Below are 21,845 nucleotides of genomic sequence, written 5' to 3'. Positions count from 1 at the left end.
AATCCATAAATGTCCAGTCCCTTTAATTCTGATACCCTTTAATAAAACCAAGTGCAACCAATTGCCTTCAGAGGTCACCTAACTAGTAAATAACGTCCGCCTGTGTGTCATCTAATCTCAGTATAAATCCAGCTGTTCAGTGAAGGCCTCACAGGTTTGTTGAGAACATCAGAGAAAAGGCAGCATGGAGAGCAAGGAACACTGTAGACAGGTCAGAGAGTTTAAAGCAGGTTTACCTCTAAAACATCATCTTAAGCTGTGGACATCTCAGAGGGTTCCGTTCAGTCCATCATCCGAAATTTTAAGCAAATGACAAAACTGGAACCTTAACAAGATGTTCGTTGACAGATCAGGCAAGGAGGCAAGGACCAGGCAAGAAGAGCTTTAATCTGTTAGGAATAACCTTTCTTATTATTACATATAGATGAGCTTTCACACACACCATATTGATAAAGTATAAATGCTAATGTTTTCATTTTTGTTAGGATATGGATAAGACTCATCACTGACAGAAACAGCCTGGAGGCCCATGAGAACCCCGGAGTAGCTGCAGTGATCCATTGCTTAGGTAGGAGAATCTTTCAACAGGACAGGTATTAATTGTGCACTCCACAAACTTGTGCTCTGCGGAAGAAAGGCAAGAAGGGAGCCAATGTTGAAACAAAACCTTAGGAAGAATTTACAGTTTCCCAAAAGGGGAAGAAAATGCTGTGATTACCGGTATATGAAACAAAAATTATATTTTTTTAACCAACATAAAAAAATGCTGTTTGCAGTGTTGCCTGACTGGGTGGGTTTCTGCCGAACTGGGCTTCTTTTGAGCACGTCAGGCTGAAAAAAAATGCTTTGGGATGTTTCCTAAAATTTGGGCTGCCTTTCACAACATGTGGTAGGTTTTTAGAAACTATTTATAGGAAACGTCTATCAAAATAGTCATTGGTTATTCAAGTGCCACTATATGGGTTAATGTCAACTGTAAACAGCCTTAATGGGGTTAAGAGTTCAACCAAGCTACACTGAGGTACAGCGGCCTAAAGCCCTTTGCCTTTAAGCTTCGACTTGATGTTGAGAGAAAGCTTTATGCTAAAGGGGGAATATAAAAAGAAATATACAGAAAGGAGTGGGAGGATGATCTGGAGCTGCAATTGTCGATTGCCGGTGTCCCAGAGGATGACTCAAAAGCTTGTTGCAATTATTGTAATACAGAAATCCAAGCACCAATTTCTTTATTATGGGGGGTGGGGGGGCTGGAAACAATCAGTCATATCTGTCAACCCTGGCTGTTTGGAGAAAAATTAACACAACACATTAAAATAAAACACCGTCCCTACTGTAAAACATGGTGGTGGCAGTATCATGGGGAAGGAATGCTTTTCTTCTGCAGGAACAGGAAAGGTAGTTAGATGTGATGTGAAGAAGAACAGAGCTAAATACAGGGCAATCCTGAAAGAAAGGAAAAGGCAGGCAGGAAAAGACTTGGGTGGAGGTTCAGTTTCCAGCAATACAACAACCCTTAACAAACACCCAGAGCTTTAACTGAATAGGTTAAATCAAGGGATATTCAGAATGGCCCCTTCAAAGTCTGTCAAGATCTAAATTCAATTGATAATATGTCACTACACTTGAAAAGTGATGTTCACAGACTCTCTGTACAAAGCTGGTAGAGACATACACCAAAAAACTGGCAGTTGTAACAGCAACAAAATTCGGTTCTACAAAGTATTGACTGAGATGCTCCAAATGCACATGCCTGCCACATTCTTTATGATTTTCATCTGTTGGTCTGTCAAATAAAATCCCAACAATATGCATTAAACTAAAGCTTGCAATGTGACAAAATATGAAAACGTTTAAGGGCTATGAATATTTTTGTTAAACACTGTGCGTGGTTGTCTCACAGGCTTAGACGGTAGTCTGCCATTTTAATACCAGCTGTTCTGGTGTTAAAATGGCAGACTGTGAATTAACCATAATATTAACCATGTTTCTAAAAAAAATTGTTGACCCGGTGTTTTATCTGCAATCCTTTCGAAGAGCTGGTTCTTTATTATTTCATCACAGATTGATAATTAAAGCAATGAGCAGGCGGCTTAATTACTGTCCGCTCAAAATCTACAAAATTAACATTTTTACGCCATCAGTTGTAATGACAGTATGAGTGATCTCTATGAGCCAAACAGATGTAACTTTTTTTATTAATCCCTGCTCAGGAATTCAATCTCTGATTCTTGCTGCGAGGTCAAGCCTTCGCACCAGAAGTGAACACTTCAGAGCTCGTTGGGGATTCAGTGCTGAGCTCAGGGACACTTCAGAGGAGATGGATACACGCTGACATGTGGAGACATCAACCTGTGTCCTTCAGCTTCAGGACAGGTCACATTCTCCCTGAGACGAATTCAAAATGAATGACATTGATTTATTTGTCATTAGGCATAAATTTATTTAATACAGAAACAATGACCTTTGTGGACGTCAAGACTGAAGACTAAGTGTATCATTAAATCTCAAGAGTGACCATGAGGGTCTCTAAGCATGCAAAGTGTTCTTTATAGACATGGTACTCGTGAGGTATATCAGTCGCATTAAGAAAAGTAGTTTTGTGTACATCAGTAGATGAAGGATTAGGGCTGAAAAAGCTAACAATAAATGAACAAAAGATCTTCACAGCATTAAATGGCAACGTTTCGATCCTGCTTTGATCCTCATCCAGTCAAATATTGTCAGCAGCAATGAGACACGTCCACCTATAGACGCAACAGATCAGTCCCAGGTTCAGAGATATGAAGATCAGCACTAGAGGTCTTCATCATGCAACACAGCATAACACATGACTACAAATCTATATACCGGTAGATAAAGGAACCTCAAAACTAAACAAGCCCTCAAATTAGGAACATTTGGTAAGCTTTCTATGGCTGCACGGTGGCGCAGTTGGTAGCACTATTGCCTTGCAGCAAGAAGGTCCTGGGTTCAATTCCCGGCCTGGGGTCTTTCTGCATGGAGTTTGCATGTTCTCCCTGTGCATGCGTGGGTTCTAACCGGGTACTCCGGCTTCCTCCCACAGTCCAAAGACATGCCTGTTAGGTTAATTGGTCACTCTAAATTGACCTTAGGTGTATGAGTGTGTGCATGGTTGTTTGTGTGTTGCCCTGCGATGGACTGGCGATCTGTCCAGGGTGTACCCTGCCTCTCGCCCATAGACTGCTGGAGATAGGCACCAGCTCCCCCGCAACCCACTATGGAATAAGCGGTAGAAAATGACTGACTGACTGGTAAGCTTTCATTTAAGTTTTATTATTTTAATTATCTTTTTGTTGTTACTGTATGAATTTTTACTTTTTATAAATTATAATTAAGAAAAACCATTGAAACTGGGTGCAAGTTGAACATGTGTACCCTCGCATTTACAGCAAATATTTTTCACAAAAAATATTTTTATGCTATATTCTTGATAACGACCTTTTGGGGATAGGGTCATCATGGTGAAAATATCAAATCTGTCTCTGTTCATCTCAACTTCTCTTCTTGGTGTTCTAACATGATCGATGCCAATATTTGTCAGTGAGGAAACCGGATGGTGTGTCTCCTTAAAATGTGCTGCACTTTGAGGGCTGATTTACTTGAGATTTTTATTCAACCTTTTCCCATTGTTCAGCGAGTTACACTTTTAATCACATTGAATATATTTATTTTTCTGTATATGTGTTATAAAAATAGGACGCATGAATGTTTGTTTTAAATGAATAGTGCTGATAGTACGATCACTGCACGTGAAACGTGTCTTATCCTTGAGTATCTACAGGTCCTTCTCAAAATATTAGCATATTGTGATAAAGTTCATTATTTTCCATAATGTAATGATGAAAATTTAACATTCATATATTTTAGATTCATTGCACACTAACTGAAATATTTCAGGTCTTTTATTGTCTTAATACGGATGATTGTGGCATACAGCTCATGAAAACCCAAAATTCCTATCTCACAAAATTAGCATATTTCATCCGACCAATAAAAGAAAAGTGTTTTTAATACAAAAAACGTCAACCTTCAAATAATCATGTACAGTTATGCACTCAATACTTGGTCGGGAATCCTTTTGCAGAAATGACTGCTTCAATGCGGCGTGGCATGGAGGCAATCAGCCTGTGGCACTGCTGAGGTCTTATGGAGGCCCAGGATGCTTCGATAGCGGCCTTTAGCTCATCCAGAGTGTTGGGTCTTGAGTCTCTCAACGTTCTCTTCACAATATCCCACAGATTCTCTATGGGGTTCAGGTCAGGAGAGCTGGCAGGCCAATTGAGCACAGTGATACCATGGTCAGTAAACCATTTACCAGTGGTTTTGGCACTGTGAGCAGGTGCCAGGTCGTGCTGAAAAATGAAATCTTCATCTCCATAAAGCTTTTCAGCAGATGGAAGCATGAAGTGCTCCAAAATCTCCTGATAGCTAGCTGCATTGACCCTGCCCTTGATAAAACACAGTGGACCAACACCAGCAGCTGACAAGGCACCCCAGACCATCACTGACAGTGGGTACTTGACACTGGACTTCTGGCATTTTGGCATTTCCTTCTCCCCAGTCTTCGACCACTGAGCAACAGTCCAGTGCTGCTTCTCTGTAGCCCAGGTTAGGCGCTTCTGCTGCTGTTTCTGGTTCAAAAGTGGCTTGACCTGGGGAATGCGGCACCTGTAGCCCATTTCCTGCACACGCCTGTGCACGGTGGCAATGGATGTTTCTACTCCAGACTCAGTCCACTGCTTCCGCAGGTCCCCCAAGGTCTGGAATCGGCCCTTCTCCACAATCTTCCTCAGGGTCCGGTCACCTCTTCTCGTTGTGCAGCGTTTTCTGCCACACTTTTTCCTTCCCACAGACTTCCCACTGAGGTGCCTTGATACAGTACTCTGGGAACAGCCTATTCGTTCAGAAATTTCTTTCTGTGTCTTACCCTCTTGCTTGAGGGTGTCAATAGTGGCCTTCTGGACAGCAGTCAGGTCGGCAGTCTTACCCATGATTGGGGTTTTGAGTGATGAACCAGGCTGAGTTTTAAAGGCCTCAGGAATCTTTTGCAGGTGTTTAGAGTTAACTCGTTGATTCAGATGATTAGATTCATAGCTCGTTTAGAGACCCTTTTAATGATATGCTAATTTTGTGAGATAGGAATTTTGGGTTTTCATGAGCTGTATGCCAAAATCATCCTTATTAAGACAATAAAAGACCTGAAATATTTCAGTTAGTGTGCAATGAATCTAAAATATATGAATGTTAAATTTTCATCATTACATTATGGAAAATAATGAACTTTATCACAATATGCTAATATTTTGAGAAGGACCTGTATATTTGGGCACATCTCATCGCGGTGAAAATGTTTCACCTGAGATATATCTACCAACCATGACCAGACCTGCAACAACAGATATGTATTGTTCAGGAAAAATTACTTGATGGTAATTCAGCCTCATGAACATGTTTCAAAGAAATTCTTTTCCTCCAACCACTGTACATCAACGTGTAAAAAACTAATTTTTTCTGTTTAATACAGACTTATGAAGCATCTATGGCAGACAAACCAAGGGTACTGAGGTTTCTACAATTCCTTTCTCACAAAAGAAATATGTTTTCCTTTGAATCACCCTAAAAGAGAAATGCAGTCTCATCCACTATTGTTACAAATATGAAGAGTTACTCTGATCTGGAGATTAGACTGGTTAGTTATGCATATTTAAAGAATAAGATCTGTTCAGACCAGATACCAGGCTGCTAATTAACAGCCATTCAAAACAGTTTTACAGTTTTAAAAATAACCAAATACCAATAATTTTCCAGTTTTGAGTTTTAAAGACGGGTAGTTGCTATTTCAGATGAATACCAGCACATAGAATTAAACACAATGTCATGTATTCAGGAAAATCTTTCTGCAAGTCAATCTAGAAGGGGATTCAATCTAACCCTAACTCCTCTTTTTACAACAGAATGGCTTAGAAAGAAACAATCAGAGTGTTACAATAACACTGCCAAAGTCATCCTGACTGAAATTATGTGGTGGGAACTTAAGTGAGCTGCCCATCCACATATATACATTGGCTGCAGGATATAATCATGCATTTACATTATCGTCGTTTAATATAGCCCACTAGCCAAATACAGGTCCTTCTCAAAATATTAGCATATTGTGATAAAGTTCATTATTTTCCATAATGTCATGATGAAAATTTAACATTCATATATTTTAGATTCATTGCACACTAACTGAAATATTTCAGGTCTTTCATTGTCTTAATACGGATGATTTTGGCATACAGCTCATGAAAACCCAAAATTCCTATCTCACAAAATTAGCATATCATTAAAAGGGTCTCTAAACGAGCTATGAACCTAATCATCTGAATCAACGAGTTAACTCTAAACACCTGCAAAAGATTCCTGAGGCCTTTAAAACTCCCAGCATGGTTCATCACTCAAAACCCCAATCATGGGTAAGACTGCCGACCTGACTGCTGTCCAGAAGGCCACTATTGACACCCTCAAGCAAGAGGGTAAGACACAGAAAGAAATTTCTGAACAAATAGGCTGTTCCCAGAGTGCTGTATCAAGGCACCTCAGTGGGAAGTCTGTGGGAAGGAAAAAGTGTGGCAGAAAACGCTGCACAACGAGAAGAGGTGACCGGACCCTGAGGAAGATTGTGGAGAAGGGCCGATTCCAGACCTTGGGGGACCTGCGGAAGCAGTGGACTGAGTCTGGAATAGAAACATCCAGAGCCACCGTGCACAGGCGTGTGCAGGAAATGGGCTACAGGTGCCACATTCCCCAGTCCTGGGCTACAGAGAAGCAGCACTGGACTGTTGCTCAGTGGTCCAAAGTACTTTTTTCGGATGAAAGCAAATTCTGCATGTCATTCGGAAATCAAGGTGCCAGAGTCTGGAGGAAGACTGGGGAGAAGGAAATGCCAAAATGCCAGAAGTCCAGTGTCAAGTACCCACAGTCAGTGATGGTCTGGGGTGCCGTGTCAGCTGCTGGTGTTGGTCCACTGTGTTTTATCAAGGGCAGGGTCAATGCAGCTAGCTATCAGGAGATTTTGGAGCACTTCATGCTTCCATCTGCTGAAAAGCTTTATGGAGATGAAGATTTCATTTTTCAGCACGACCTGGCACCTGCTCACAGTGCCAAAACCACTGGTAAATGGTTTACTGACCATGGTATCACTGTGCTCAATTGGCCTGCCAACTCTCCTGACCTGAACCCCATAGAGAATCTGTGGGATATTGTGAAGAGAACGTTGAGAGACTCAAGACCCAACACTCTGGATGAGCTAAAGGCCGCTATCGAAGCATCCTGGGCCTCCATAAGACCTCAGCAGTGCCACAGGCTGATTGCCTCCATGCCACGCTGCATTGAAGCAGTCATTTCTGCAACAGGATTCCCGACCACGTATTGAGTGCATAACCGTACATGATTATTTGAAGGTTGACGTTTTTTGTATTAAAAACACTTTTCTTTTATTGGTCGGATGAAATATGCTAATTTTGTGAGATAGGAATTTTGGGTTTTCATGAGCTGTATGCCAAAATCATCCGTATTAAGACAATAAAAGACCTGAAATATTTCAGTTAGTGTGCAATGAATCTAAAATATATGAATGTTAAATTTTCATCATTACATTATAGAAAATAATGAACTTTATCACAATATGCTAATTTTTTGAGAAGGACCTGTATAGCATTTGCATAAAGAGTGTTGATGCATGTGTCTTGAAATATAACAGCCTGCAAAATGTTACATCTAAGCAGTCCTGTGATTGCACACATTGATATCCATGACTGTGATTTGATATATTGTGCAGCTCTACATCAAATCTCAATGAACTGAAGCAACTTTGTGAGGGTTGGCCATATTACTGCACAATGATGTAAAGGTCTGACAGTGTCGCACAGAGGATAATAAATTAAGCCATAGATTAAACTTGTCACACACCAACTCCATCTGCTTAGTTTTTATGAAATGAATCTTTAATTTTTTTGACTTCAAGGATAAAATATGATTTTTTCTTTTGCTTTGTACGACATTCAAGTGTTCCTCCTGTCGTTTATCATTAGCACATTTCACAAATGTGGAAAAGCTGTGGAAAGAGGTAACTCTTTTTTTTCTGTTTGACTTTTCATCATTTTGCATGGGTTTTTTTTCTTCGAGAACTTTATCTGGCATTTCTGTGTTACCTTTTTAGTGTCTGTTTTGTGTTTCCATGGTCTAGTCTCTGTTATTTCTCAGTTAGATATTTTCCTGACTTTAGAAACAATAGAATAAACTACTGCCCCCAAAGCCCCAAGTTTACTGGTTCCTATGAGTCTAATCAGAATTTATTTGCAGGATGGATGGAACTAGAGACTTCTAGAGAATCTAGAGAAACAGTTTGAAAATAGACAAATATTTACAGTGTTTTGTTTTCACTTAGAATTCCTTAAAAGTATAATTACCAGGATTCTGTCCTGCGGAGGAGTTCAAATTACTCTCCTAATAATCATCTTTCCTCAAACATCATAGCAGGAACATTGTTTGGTGTAAGGAAAGTGCTGCTTTCAATTCCAAGTGGTTAATAAGATTTTAGCTATATTTGCCTTTGTTTTTACTTAAAATTATTAAAAACTCCTCCAGGAAAGCTAGCGTTATCCAAGATCACCCGCAGTAATAGAACCCGATGTTCCAGTGACAATGGGACTGTACTATCAGTCACAGAAGCTACTTGGTAGCGAAATGGAATAAAGTTTTAGTAAAAGCGTATATAAAAGCAGCTCTAATAATCTAAATGTTACCTAGCAGCAGGAAGGGTCTGACAACACCAACTTGAAGATCAAGGCTGGTATCTTCTACAAATCCCCATCCACTCTCCTCCTCCAGCTCCTCAACCTGCTCCACCTTTCCTTCTGCTCCATCACTCCTCTTTTCCAGCAACTTCTTGCCGGTCATTGTGGTCACACGGGTGGACTGCTTCTTCAGGTGGTTTTTGGAGAAGCCCTGGATTTCCTGAGCAAGCGAATGCATCACACCTGGCTCCACAAGATGAAACCAGACGAAACATCAAATTTACAAAGGAAATGTTGTGCATCTACAAAAGCAACATGGAGGTTAAACTGTCGGTGGTAGATAGACAAATAGATGTTAGAGAAGTCAAAGATTTACATACACTAACATTACCATGTTTAGGACAAGTTCAGATGATGATGTCATGGCTTTGTAAACTCCTAAATGTTTGTTTTAGCTAACTGGAGCCACACCTTTGGATTATTTTAAGGCAACCCCTTAAACACACTGGTTCTCTGTGTGACATCTTGGAAAAATCTAAAGAAATAAGCCAAGATATCAGGAAGAGAATTGTGGACCTCCACAACTCTGTTTTATCCTTAGATACAAATTCCAGATGCCTGAAAGCTCCACGTTCATCTGTTCTGATGATTATATGTAAAAACTATTCATCATCCTGTTCAGGAAGCAGACAGCTGCTGTGTCTCTCAGATGAACATGTTTGGAGTGAAATGTGTGTAACCCGAACTAAAGCAAAATACCTTATGAAGTTGCTGCTAAGAGTGTAAGTATCCACAGTGAAACTGCATCGACATGAGCTAGAAAAGCCGCTCAGAGAGGAAGAAACCATTACTGTGAAAGCAACATAAAAATCCAGAATACAGTTTCCAAACACTCAGGGACAAAGACTTAAATTTTAGGGACATGTCTTTTGATCCGATTAAAATAAAATTGAAATGGTTGGTCATTATGACCATGATTACATTTGAAGAAATAGTTACAAAGTTTGCAAGCTTGAGAACATCATCTCAACTGTGGTGTCAGCATCACGTTTATGGCCCTATTATTTCCATGATGCAGTACACACGGACAGAATTGCAGAATTTAACAAACAAAATGGAATCCCATACAAAATGCAGAACCTCGTAGAATTCGCTTATATTGGTGAGTAGGGAAAGATATAAAGTCGTTTTTTAAGTATTTTGGCCACTGCTGTCCCTTGTACCTGTGGTTAACTGGTTATGCGGGGATCTTCCTGGCTCTGCTGTCCACACAGACAGAAAAAAACTGTCAACTATGGCTTAAAGACTCACTATAACCCTGACATCCTACAGAACATTAAAAAGCCAGAACATGAGAGCTAAACACACACAAAAACTCTAAAGCTCTCTGAAGGGAGATTTTCTTTTTTAAATGTGCACTGGGTGAGATATTTTGTTTTGCACCTTGTTTTTTGTTCTTTAAAATAAAAGGTAAATACAAGAGGAATGGGTCACCGTAACTGACCTACACCAGTCAATGTTTGTTTGATTTAATGTCGGAATGTGACAAAAAGGCAAAATGTGTCGTTTTATACAGTGAAGTAAATGTCTGGTTTTTTAACGGTTAATTGATTGATTTCAAACTGTAGAAAATCTGCAAATACATAATGCTGAACTGATATTTTGGACAGCTGCCTTTGCTGGAAGTGCTGATGTTTGAATATTTTTGAATATTGATATTTTGAATGGTTCTCTTTTGAGCATGCAACTTGAAAGAATTAAAAAAATAAAACTTCAAAGTTGGATTTATTAAGGTTTTTCTCTAATCGCATGGTTAAGCTTCTACTCGCAGGGTCAAATATATTCACTACCTCCCCGCTAACATTTGCTTAAATATCCCTTGGCAAGTCACTTTTTGAACACACGTTTTGCAGTCATCAACAAGGTTCTGGCATCATTCTGCCTGCATAAGTTACCACGTTTTTTGGCACAGTTATTCAGATAAATTCAGCCTGGTTGGTTTCCTAGCACTGACCTGATCTTTAAGCAGTCAACCCATTTTCAATATGGTTTACATCAGGGCTTTAGGCTTCTGTGTTCTTTTTGTGTCTCTGCTCTGTTCTCTCAAACCCCCAGTCGGTTGTGGCAGATGGCCGCTCACACTGAGCCTGGTTCTGCTCGAGGTTTCTTCCCGTTAAAAGGGAGTTTTTCCTCTCCACTGTCGCTACATGCATGCTCAGTATGAGGGATTGCTGCAAAGTCAACGCCAGTGACTGTCCACTGTCTCTACATGCTCATCCAGGAGGAGGGAATGCTGCAAGTCACTGACTGGATGCAATCTGCTGGGTTTCCTTAGATAGAAAAACCTTTTATCCAATTTGAATAAAAAGCTAACTCCGACCGCATTGTTCAATGGTTAGAATTACTTGGAATGTATGTACCTGACTGTTGAGAAGTGCCTTGAGACAACATGTGTTGTGAATTGGCGCTATATAAATAAAACTGAATTGAATTGAATTGAATAGGGAGAGCATTCCAAAACCAGTTTTGAGGTTTGCTTCGATCAAACTAACATTAAAAGTTGTTTTAGTATGGACATGTTTATTTGGGAACTGTGGAATTGGAGCAACTAATCATGTTCAATCATCAGACTCCAACTCACAGCCTCAATGGGAAGGAAATTGGTAAGGGGTTTCAGAAGAAGCTGCCAAGGCTCAAACTTATCATAAAAAGGAATTTGTTGGTATGCCAGTGCCAATTGTCGACAGTGAAGCAAATTTTATATCACAATGAACTAAGAGGGTGTTTCTTTAAAACCGATACTTTCCAGTTCTACTAACTTTTGCAGATACGGACAAGTTAAATGTCTTAAATTTTAATTTTGATGCAATCTTGGCTTATTGTTCGGCCTAGGCTTCCTTGTTCTTCATTCTGTTGTTTTTCATGTTTTGTTAAAGACTTTGGAACCACTTAATACAGTTTTGTGCAGTGGTGGTTTTTCATATGGACAATATTACTCACCACCCAGGGTGCAACAAAAAAGGTTATCTGTCACTTGGGTTTTGAATGAGTTTTCTATTGCTCACTGTCAGGTCCAGTCCACTGGGATCTCATTGTGGTCTGAAGTGTAAACTGAAAAACAATATGGCTGTGCAATGATGCTTGTTCATTACAAAATTAATTTGTATCTGATCAGAATTCTATTTATAGCTAAACTAAATGACTATTTCAACCCTTCCTAAAGAATCTGGACTCTGATATAGTTACTAGTAAAAAAATCTAAGATACTCAGACAGATCAAAGCTTACAATTATTATTATACTGTTTTAAATGTATTAAACCTTTTTTCTCCGTTTTTCTTTTTGGAACATTTACTCTGTTCTTATAGCAATTAAATGTCCTTGTGGAACTTTTGTATGTCTTTATGGTTACCACTCGTCCTATTTATACTACATTGTTTCTTATGTACTTTAAAAATGTCGTTATAGTATTATGAACCACATTGTATGTCTAACTTTGGCCAATATTTCTATATGTGGACATTTTATATAGTGTACGTTAATCACAAACTCCAGTCTTAACGACTCGTAGTATTTTGTGCCGGCTTTTACAATATAAACTGAATTGTATTTCTGTAGTTTTTGGGCTGTGGATTAATAAGGACCATATTAAGAGAATACCTTATCCACTAGGTAATTATTAAATCGAATACCATTGAAATTTAAAAGACATAATGTGAAATCGAACATTACGATGGTCCGTGAACGCACCACAAAGCAGTCTCGTTGTAAAAAACCACAGCTCCTCATCCCTGTGACCGAAAAAAACAGGCAGGGAGACAGAGGGGTGGAGTACAGGAAGCTACTGTCCCTAAAAACTGAACATGGGCGAAATCTAAGCACTACAAAAATCACGGCTTCTCTTTTTTCTTGATTTCTCGGACCAGAAGCTGCGGATATTTCCCATTTATTTTTTTTTTCTGGATCAGGGTTGGAGATTTAAAGCCAGAAGATGTCTCGGGGAGTGATGCAGCCCAGCCAGCAGAAACTGGCAGAAAAACTCACCATCCTCAACGATAGAGGCATCGGGATGTTGACGCGTGTTTACAATATCAAAAAGGTTCGCTCACACATACACAGATGTGTCCTAATTTTAGGTAGAGACGTGTGAACAGAGTAATTAAATATACTTCACCTGTATCCCAAACTGCTGTCACTGTTAGCCCTAGCAAAATAATATAAATTGATTTGTCACTTTACAGGCAATTGTAGCTGTATAAATGTTTCGCCAATATTTTCTAATGATGTGTTTAATTTGGTAAATTAGGGTAAACTGGTATTTATGGATAGTAACATTCCTACATTTCCTTTCCCAGCATCCCTGATTGTTTGTAAAGCTAGCACAAGCCGTCGCGTTAGCTTGCGGTGAAAGTTGTCTACCCGTTTTCAGATTTAAACTGTTTTTTCGCTCAAGTTAAAATAAAATCTAAACATCTATTGTGAACATTTCTTTAACCGAAACCCATTAGAAGCCACAAATGTAAATGAAACGCGCTCTCGTCAGACCTTCAGGCCTTCGCTGGTGCTAACAGCTAGCTGGCGTCGGCTGGTAATGGCGGCGGCTCCTGGTTGTTCCAGCAGTCGGGGCGTCGTCTCTGCTCCACTGAGACCCCGACTACGTAGCACCAAAACACCGAGATACAGATGCTCCCTCTGTCCGTCTGACAGTTCTTACCTGGGAGATTGAAAATGCCTAACCTGGCTGCTTTTCTTTGGCCGAACTTGCAGCTAGCAACATTTAGCTTTCTACACTAATGAATGGAAAATGAAAACAGCGTACTGCCTATTTGCAAGGTTTTTAAACATATTTCATTGCTTAACTTTAGATTTTTATGGACTCAGTTTTTCTCAAAGGTTTTACGATAATATGAAGAAATCTCATTAGATATGGTTAAATATATTGGTTAATATGTGTACGGTGTTCGGACAATGTATGTTTTTATATTTATATTTGGCAGGTATCTATTAAGCTTCAGTTCATACAGATTATAATAATGTAATGCATCAAGACCTGAGATGCATTGATTAGGTTTGACCCACCATCCAAATGTTTTACTAACGCCTATAAACATGGATTATTAAAAGATTGCTGCAGGTTTGATGCAGTTCTTAAAATCTGACTAAAAATGAAGGAATCCTGTTTTTGGATCGAAGCTTGTCTTTAACCTTTATCTGGTTTACAGTAAATTAAAAAAAGAAAACATCAAAATACCTGCTATTGCTGCATTTTATACCACTTACCACTTTGTTGTGATACATTTATTGAATAGGAAAAAGAAAACAATTTAAGCCTTTCAGTATTTCTCCTGCTGATCTCCAGTCAGAGCCAGTCGAGGAAAAATTGGCCCATTCTGATCTCTGGCTGACTGATTCATCTTATCTTATCTGAACATGCTTAAAGCAGCTGCACAATGACCCAAATTTAAAATTCAAATTTAAAATTGCACCAGTGGCTCTTGTTCAAGCGGTTTCTTTTTACAGATTTTTAATGAAGTAGAAAAGGGTAGGAACACACATATTTTAACTTACTCCGTTTTCTACTTCATAACTTTGCTCTACTCTGTAAAAATCCTGTATTTTTTGTGACTTGTAGTCTGTTATTTCCAGTTCTTAATTGGTGTTCTCAAATAGTTAATAGTGAAAACTGTAGCAATCATCATATGATCAGAATTTAATATCATTGCACATTTATTATTGTTTGTCTAGAAGTAGTACAACCTTAAGCGTATAAAAAAACAAAGCAAGCAGCTCTTACTTGGTCAAACTTGGCCAGTATCTAGCAGGTGCCTTGTTTATGTTATCTAGTGTTAAATTAGTGTTTGCTATATCTACATGCTTGTCAAATAAAGACACAGCCTTTTTTTTCTTAAAATGTTGGAGTTCTTTGTGAAAATGTAGTTTAATAACACTCTAGATTTCAAAAACAATTGCTAAATGAAAAATAACTTACTAAAAAGCAACTGTAATTTTGCTAAATGTCTGCAGCTCCTGGACTCTGTTACAATTTGTTGCAAGACAGAAAAACCCCTTACACCTGACCAAGTTCATTGGTTTTTATCTGATTAGAACCAAAAGGTTCAAAACCGCATTAACATTTATAATTTAAAACTTATTTAAAAGGAGAAATTGCTCTAGGGCCAAGACTACAAACTTGTTGCTTGGTTGCATCATTGATTTTCAGGCATCACTGCATTGAAAGTCTCTTCCACCCTAAACAGACTGAAAGAACCAACCGTAATTAACAATCGGTTACATCAGTTGTTGAGGAAAAAATTACATGTAATGATCTTGCACTTTCAGACATCAATGGTAACATTTGCAAAACCTCCATAATCTTTGCACTGCCAAAATCAGATCCCACATCAAAAGGCCTGTGGCCACAGAGGAAGTGAGACTATGCCACTGAAACATTGTGGGCACGAAAGTTTTCAACTGTAGAAACCCTGCACCTTCTCAGTAATATTTGTGTATTATCTGTGGAGCTGCATAAAGTATCAAACCATAATATAGTCACTGCAATATCAATGTATGCAATATCCCAATTGCATCGCAGTGATTGGGTACGATATTTGGTAGGCTTTTATATTTGAAGTTGCAAGCATTCAGTCTTTGCATATCAGTAATTTATTTAGGCATTTGGATAGTCACTAACTCCCGAGATACTCTCACTTATTTGTGTTATAAGTAGCTGAGATATTTAAGTTCTCAGAGAGTGATGGGGATATTGTCATCAAGAAAAACAATGAAAATAGTCAGAAAGTGTAGGTTCTTCAGGCTTGAGCTGATGGGTCTAGGTCACTTTGCCCCTTTGTAAATTTGTGCCCCCATTTTATACATGAAAACAAACTTTTTTTTTATATCCAAGTATCTGCCCGTTGCATACCAGTTAATTACTCCTGGTAGTTACATTTGTTGTTTAATTATGGAGGTAAATAATTGAAAAAATGTTCATATCTCACAATTAAAATGTTTATACTCTCAGAAGACTATATTGCAACCTACATTAATTGTCGTGATGGGGTCCCTGTATAGACTGGACTCTTAAGAAATATAAGAGATGATCACTGAACAATCAAAATATCTCTGAATACCTTTCTGCTGATAGGTGTGATTTATTATTTATTGGAGTCGCCTAACCCCATTTCCTTAGACTACAAATGAAATTATAGAAAATTACTTTGAGGGTGCTTTTACTCGTAAGTTGTTTGGTCCAGTTTAAATAGACCAGAGTTCATTTCTTCAGATAGTCTGCTTCATTTGGGCAGGTGTTAAAAGCTCATCCGACCACGGCATGTACAAAACGAGCAGACTCTGCTCTCCATAAAATGTGCGTCTCTGTTCACCCTGTTGCAAACCAGGGAAAGCAAACGGACCAAAGGGAGAGGTGAACCGAAAAGGAGATCTAAAAACTATGAAATCATGGCTAGGTGTCTGTGTAACCACAGCAGCATCTCTTAACCCTTGTTTACATTACAACAATCCATTAAAAAAAAAAATTTCCATCAACATGATGTTTTAATTACAATCTCTGTTCACACGGCAACAGTAGAGACATGAAAATGGTGTAATTTCACCACCACACCACTAGTTGGCATATGTTCTTTGAATCTCAGCAATATGGGCAAACACTTACAGCTTACATAACGGGGGAGAAAATGAGCACTTTGTTGAAGAACCGTTATTAGTCAGCAGCACGAGTAAATTCTCTGCGACCTGCCATTGTTATTGTTTATATTTTCATCTTCTGTGGGTTTGAAACTGGTCGCCCGCCGTTATGTTGAACGTGTGTGCATCCGAAGCATTTTTCAGTCATGCTTCGGATGTGCTAGGGCTTCCCCTTAAGAAAGATTCAATCTTTCCCATCTACACGACAACAGAGACCGGGATGTTTTCACACCATAACACTCTGGAACTCATTCTGAAATTGTGCTATTTTCAGAGAAAACGTGCGAGTAAACAAACAGTAGAAACACAACAAAACTTTTATGTTTTCACCAGTTTGGGTATAAAATGTGGTCTAAACAAGGCATAAGTTTCTCACGTCTTCTTTCATTTGTTTTTCTGTTGTGCTGCTCAATGCAAAAAGCTTGCTGCCTCCTTTATGTCAAAATATTTAAATAGCCGAGGAAGATCTTAAGATCATTCTTTCTAATAAAAATTCACATTTTGGATATCTAGAATGGCATTCCTCTTAATTAAAACAAACATTGTTAATACATGAAATTGAGTTCCTAACATGAGAAATTTTCATTGTAGATATCTATACTTGAAATTAGAAATATGGGCAGTTTTTTTGGATCAAATGTTAAAACGTGCTTCTATATTCATGTGCTGCTTATTCTTGGCAGCTTCTTGTAGTGGCAGCAATTGTAATTTGACGACAGTGTCTGAAGGTGGTTTGGTCCACTTTTAAAAGTGCAGTGTGAACATGAACCAAACCAAAAGGTAAATTAGTTTTTTTGGCATTCCTCTCCGACTTGAGCAGGCCAATGTATGAAATTACAAAAAATTGCAAAAGTACAAAGGGGTGAAATTACCAGCTTCTGATCAGGTTATTTCTCAGCATGTAGTGATAAAACTGACCCATTTCAGCTAATAGAATTGGTGTGAGCAACCATCTAATACTGAAATAGCTGTGTAATTCTGGTCAAATCATTCAGTGTCTTTTTTTTAATCATAATTATTATTCGTTTGCCCATTAGACCTAACTAAACTAATAATCTCGCCCTTGTTTATAGTAAAGAAAAATAAGCAAACCAAAAACACTGCCAAAGTGGTAACTTTTTCACTCATTTTTAACCCACGGTTTGTGTGTGTGAGGAAGAGTCTGTTTGTTAGGTTTGCCTTTATGTTTGGGTATATATGAGGGAGTAAAAGAAAAAAGACCAGTTATGTCTGACAGTTTTTGGGAGTACAGAGTGGAAGTTAAACTATCTGAAAGCTCATACTGGTCTTACTTTTGGTGTTGAGTCACATTGTCACCTTAGTTCAACAGTACAGCATTGTTATTTGGACCTTTTACTGTCTTAATTTTCACAAAAAATGTCATCATCTGTAATCCTCTAGGAAAAGTAATTAAAAGCTGCCTAAAGACATGTTGTCTTTTAATATGGAGATGGTTGTAGGACAGTATGAGCAGTCAGACAACATCAAGATTAAGCTTGTGATTATTCCTCTTATTACACCCCTCCTTTCCTCTGTCCTCCCTTTCTTCCCCTTTCTCTCTGTCCAACTCATCATCTTCATATCTATCCTGACCTGACAAAAGTACTTGGAACATTATTTTTCTGTACTGATGATCATATTTTCTTTTAGCTTTTAATAAAAAGCAACATTGAATATTCACCTACATCCCAAAAGCAGAAATTAATAACTGGAATGATAATCTGTGCCCTAATGTAGTGTTGCCATAAATAGTAATTTGGATTTACGTATCTAATGATTAAAAACTTCAAACCCCATTTTAATTTGATTTGGTTTCTACATTTGGGCGAGTAATTCATGCTCACTAACAGATGTTTTAACATATGAGAACACAGCTATAGTCTTTTCCTTTTGCTTAATTTTCATCCTCACTAAGTGGAAACCATTTTTCTTATTTATTTGACTTTAATGAAACTTGGCTGAAGTTTTCTTGCTTGTTTTTGCCTGTCCTCCAGCACCGGGATCCGTTTACAGCCTATTTTGCAGCCTGTTGGTTTTTCTAACACATTTGGATATTAGATGTCACTTTTAACAAAACAAAGATGTTTAAATAATGTAAATAAACAATACAAACTAATTAAGAGCTTTTAAAAGTTTTTGTAAAATGTAAATTAAAAAAATCCAACTGCTGATGCAATACAAATTAGGCCGGCCCCACATTCATTCCCTTTTAAAGCGTCTAAAATCGACCACAGGCATCACATCAGGTACACACGATAAGAGCATCATTACTCTGCATTTTAAACAGATTTGCCTTGTTTAAACTCAGACTTCAGGTTCTGTGTGCTTCTGACTGTTGAAGTTAGAGTAAACACCATGTTGAGACCGAAAGAGCTGTCGGAGACCTTCAAAAAGAGGATTGCAGCAGCTTATGGCTCTGATAAGGGATTTAAACAAGAATGTGAAAATGTCCATTCCACTGTACAGAAAATGGTCTACAAGTAGATGACATATCGAACAATTCCTAGGTCTGACCATTCAATCAAGTTTTCTCTGGAAGCAGACCATAAGATCCATACAGAAGGATTCAAAAACCCTAAACTTCCACCTTGACAGGCCCTTGGCTACTGTAGAGACAGCAAAGCTAAACTTTTATGAGAGGTGTGCAGAGAAGAAACCTTTGGTCTTTAAGAAAAACATGAAGACCAGACTAAAGTTTACCAGAGGGAACATGGACGTACACAAACGTAGAGGTGCAGCTGTGATTTATAAAGGGGAATTTGTTTGCTGGTGTGTGTTTTCCTTGGCACACACCATTTTCAGCTTTTGGGCGTACATACATTTTAGCATAGATTCTACGCAATATTTTATAAGTTAGAACCCTGGACTCCTGAAATAATGTTCCTTGAACAAATGAGTCGAATTTTTTGGTGTTTGCCCCTTTTTCCCCACAGATAAAAAAGAAAAGATTAAACTTTGATATGTAAACATTTCTTTTAAAAGAGGAGAATATTTAATGACGTCTCTTAATTCTTTTTTCCATCACTGTGTGTGATAAGTGAATCCAACACATGATCGACCTAAATCCATGAACAGTTTAGGAATGAAGTGTTTTCTGAAATGAGCTCAACAGAGCAGGGTCCTGTTTATGTAATCTGGCCATAACGACTAAGAGCTCTGCCCACATATTGCTGCACATTACACTAAACACATCATCCCCAGTGCGAAACATGGTGGTGGAAGCATCATGCTGTGGGGATGCACAATTGTAATATCAGGAAGATTGTGATTTGAAGCAAAAGATAGTCTTCTGTAGCATTCTGGATACAGTATGGATGTAATAGAAATGCCTATTAATATTTTATAAACAACTAAGTATTTTTAACAGTTTAGTGGTTTATATAAGATTAATAATTTTAATTTATTTAACTTTGTTAAATTCAATTTCAGTTTAGCTCAATACAGTTGAACAAACATTCCTTCAGCTTCATGTTTCACTCTATTTCCTGTCTTTATAAAATCCAGAATCTTCCATTTTTGCCCTGAAACTATCATTGTTTTATCTACTGTATGATAACATTACATAAATAACTTCTGCCTAAGAAAAAAAAAATGTAAGCTGACATTTTATTTCAACCTTAATTTAAAGAACAATGTTTAAGTGTAGGAACTTCCCAGCAATCTTTATTAGTATTGTTGCATTAAAATCTTATGTTATCAATAATCAAAAGATGACAAAGATGCACAACATAGATCTTTTAGAGTCACTTTTAAATCTAACTGGTGGATGTGGAAATAATACTACAGTGATTTACATATGAAGGTTTTACAAGTAGAAATTGTGGCTTCACCCCCCAAAAAAAGGAAAAAGTGCCTTTGTTGGTTTCTCAAAGTTTTTGAGATGAGTGCTGATATTTTTCATGTTCCCTGTAGTATTAAGGATTAGTCTTGTCTGGTTGACATTTTGGGATCTTGTGCCGCGAGCTCCCACGATAATAAAACGCTACAAAATGACCTGCCAAGGTGAAGTCTTGTTTGACAAGTGCTTTCATCTGGTTTAAATAGGCATTAAGATAAAACACAACTATTTTTGAACTGTGTGACTGGATTTCGCAATCCAGTATTATGCAACTTTGAATTCTAAGGTAAAGGGCCATCTACCTATTCCATTTTTCCTGGCTTCTTTTCATAATCTGTAAAATACTTCAACTGGTCAAGCCTAAACTTAATAACTTTACACTGAAGAGAGATTCTTGAAAACAGTTTGAAATGTGTGAAACTAGAACCAAGACTATCTTTGACTGGGCTCCATAAAAATCATCTCGTCTCATTTTACGAAACCAATATCGTGTAGCGTGTTGTCCTTTTGAGCGTGTTGAACCTTGGGGGTCACAAACAAAGGGTTGCGGCTCGTGTGTGACGTCTACGTAAATGCGTCATATGCCACTGATGTGTTTAACCACTTATTTTATGCGTTATGCTCTATCTACTCTGCTGGGCTCCATTCCACTCCTCCTTTGGTCTTGTGATGCCATATTGATATTTTATATAATTGTAAATAAATTCAGGTGGTAAGGGGTTAAGGTTTGCACCTGTGTCAGTTTAAGGCTCTTATTTTGAAGTAAGAAAGGAAGTAACTCTTGAGTTGTCCTGTTTTGTTGACAGCATCACCTAATAAACACTTCTCAAAAAGCAACTCAGTTAGAAAGGCTGTAAGGAAGCCTGCCCCACCGTTAAATCTATTGGGAGCAAGAATGGTCAACACTTAACGCTGAGAAACAAGATGCAAACAAATCGTAATGACCATGGGAATACCACGACTGAATAGCCGTAAGCTGCCAACCACACTGAAGAAGCTCCATATCTGCATTAAACAAAAAGTCCTACATTGATCATTTCTGGTTAAAAACCTAAAATACTCAAACTGATCAAATCTGATCTGGATTATTCTACACTGAACAGTTTTCAAAACGCAATTACAGATTCCTGAGACCTTTGTTTTATTTGTTAAAACCAAGGACTTAAGGTCATTAGGACTTAATCCTTAATTAGGATATAAACAAGCATGAAAACTACAATATATGGATTAACCAAGAGTGGGTCATTCGCAATGGATGCAGATTGTCTTAAACAGTGATTTGTGAAATACAGAATCACCTGATAAGACAAGACCAAAAATTAAGTATTCTTAGATTTCTCCAAAATATTGCTAAAATGTAGTTTCTATAGAATCAAGCATTGTCTCTATTATTACACCCTTGAAAGTTACTGATGCTTTTCTAGATGTTGAATAGTCAAAAGCCTAGTTAACCTTTTAGCTGAATGTTTTTACTATGCAACATTAAAGTCTGCAGCTTCAGAC

The 21,845-nt window shown here is 38.1% G+C and overlaps 2 protein-coding genes across 5 annotated transcripts in view; one reads left to right on the top strand and one right to left on the bottom strand.

Annotated features, from left to right (window-relative positions):
* Positions 1-13,598, bottom strand: part of LOC124858993 (dual specificity protein phosphatase 19-like) — a 40,123-nt gene extending 26,525 nt beyond the window's left edge. The window contains exons 1-2 of one of the 3 annotated variants that reach the window (XM_047351372.1): positions 13,346-13,598; positions 8,811-9,048 (exon numbers count right to left, since the gene is read on the bottom strand). In XM_047351372.1, the coding sequence (XP_047207328.1) occupies positions 8,811-9,039 (229 nt within the window). In that variant the 5' untranslated portion in view covers positions 9,040-9,048; positions 13,346-13,598. The remainder of the gene's footprint in view (positions 1-8,810; positions 9,049-13,345) is intronic. The other 2 variants (XM_047351371.1, XM_047351373.1) reach the window with 2 other exon arrangements.
* The window catches only part of nckap1 (NCK-associated protein 1), a 42,760-nt gene continuing 33,492 nt past the window's right edge, over positions 12,578-21,845 (top strand). For both annotated transcript variants that reach the window (XM_047351376.1, XM_047351375.1), the window contains exon 1: positions 12,578-12,899. In XM_047351376.1, the coding sequence (XP_047207332.1) occupies positions 12,792-12,899 (108 nt within the window). In that variant the 5' untranslated portion in view covers positions 12,578-12,791. The remainder of the gene's footprint in view (positions 12,900-21,845) is intronic.

The sequence above is a fragment of the Girardinichthys multiradiatus genome, chromosome 22 (genome assembly GCF_021462225.1).
Source record: "Girardinichthys multiradiatus isolate DD_20200921_A chromosome 22, DD_fGirMul_XY1, whole genome shotgun sequence".
Lineage (NCBI taxonomy): Eukaryota > Metazoa > Chordata > Actinopteri > Cyprinodontiformes > Goodeidae > Girardinichthys > Girardinichthys multiradiatus.
The sequence above is the reverse complement of the archived record's forward strand: the minus strand, read 5'-3'. Positions and strand labels throughout refer to the sequence as shown.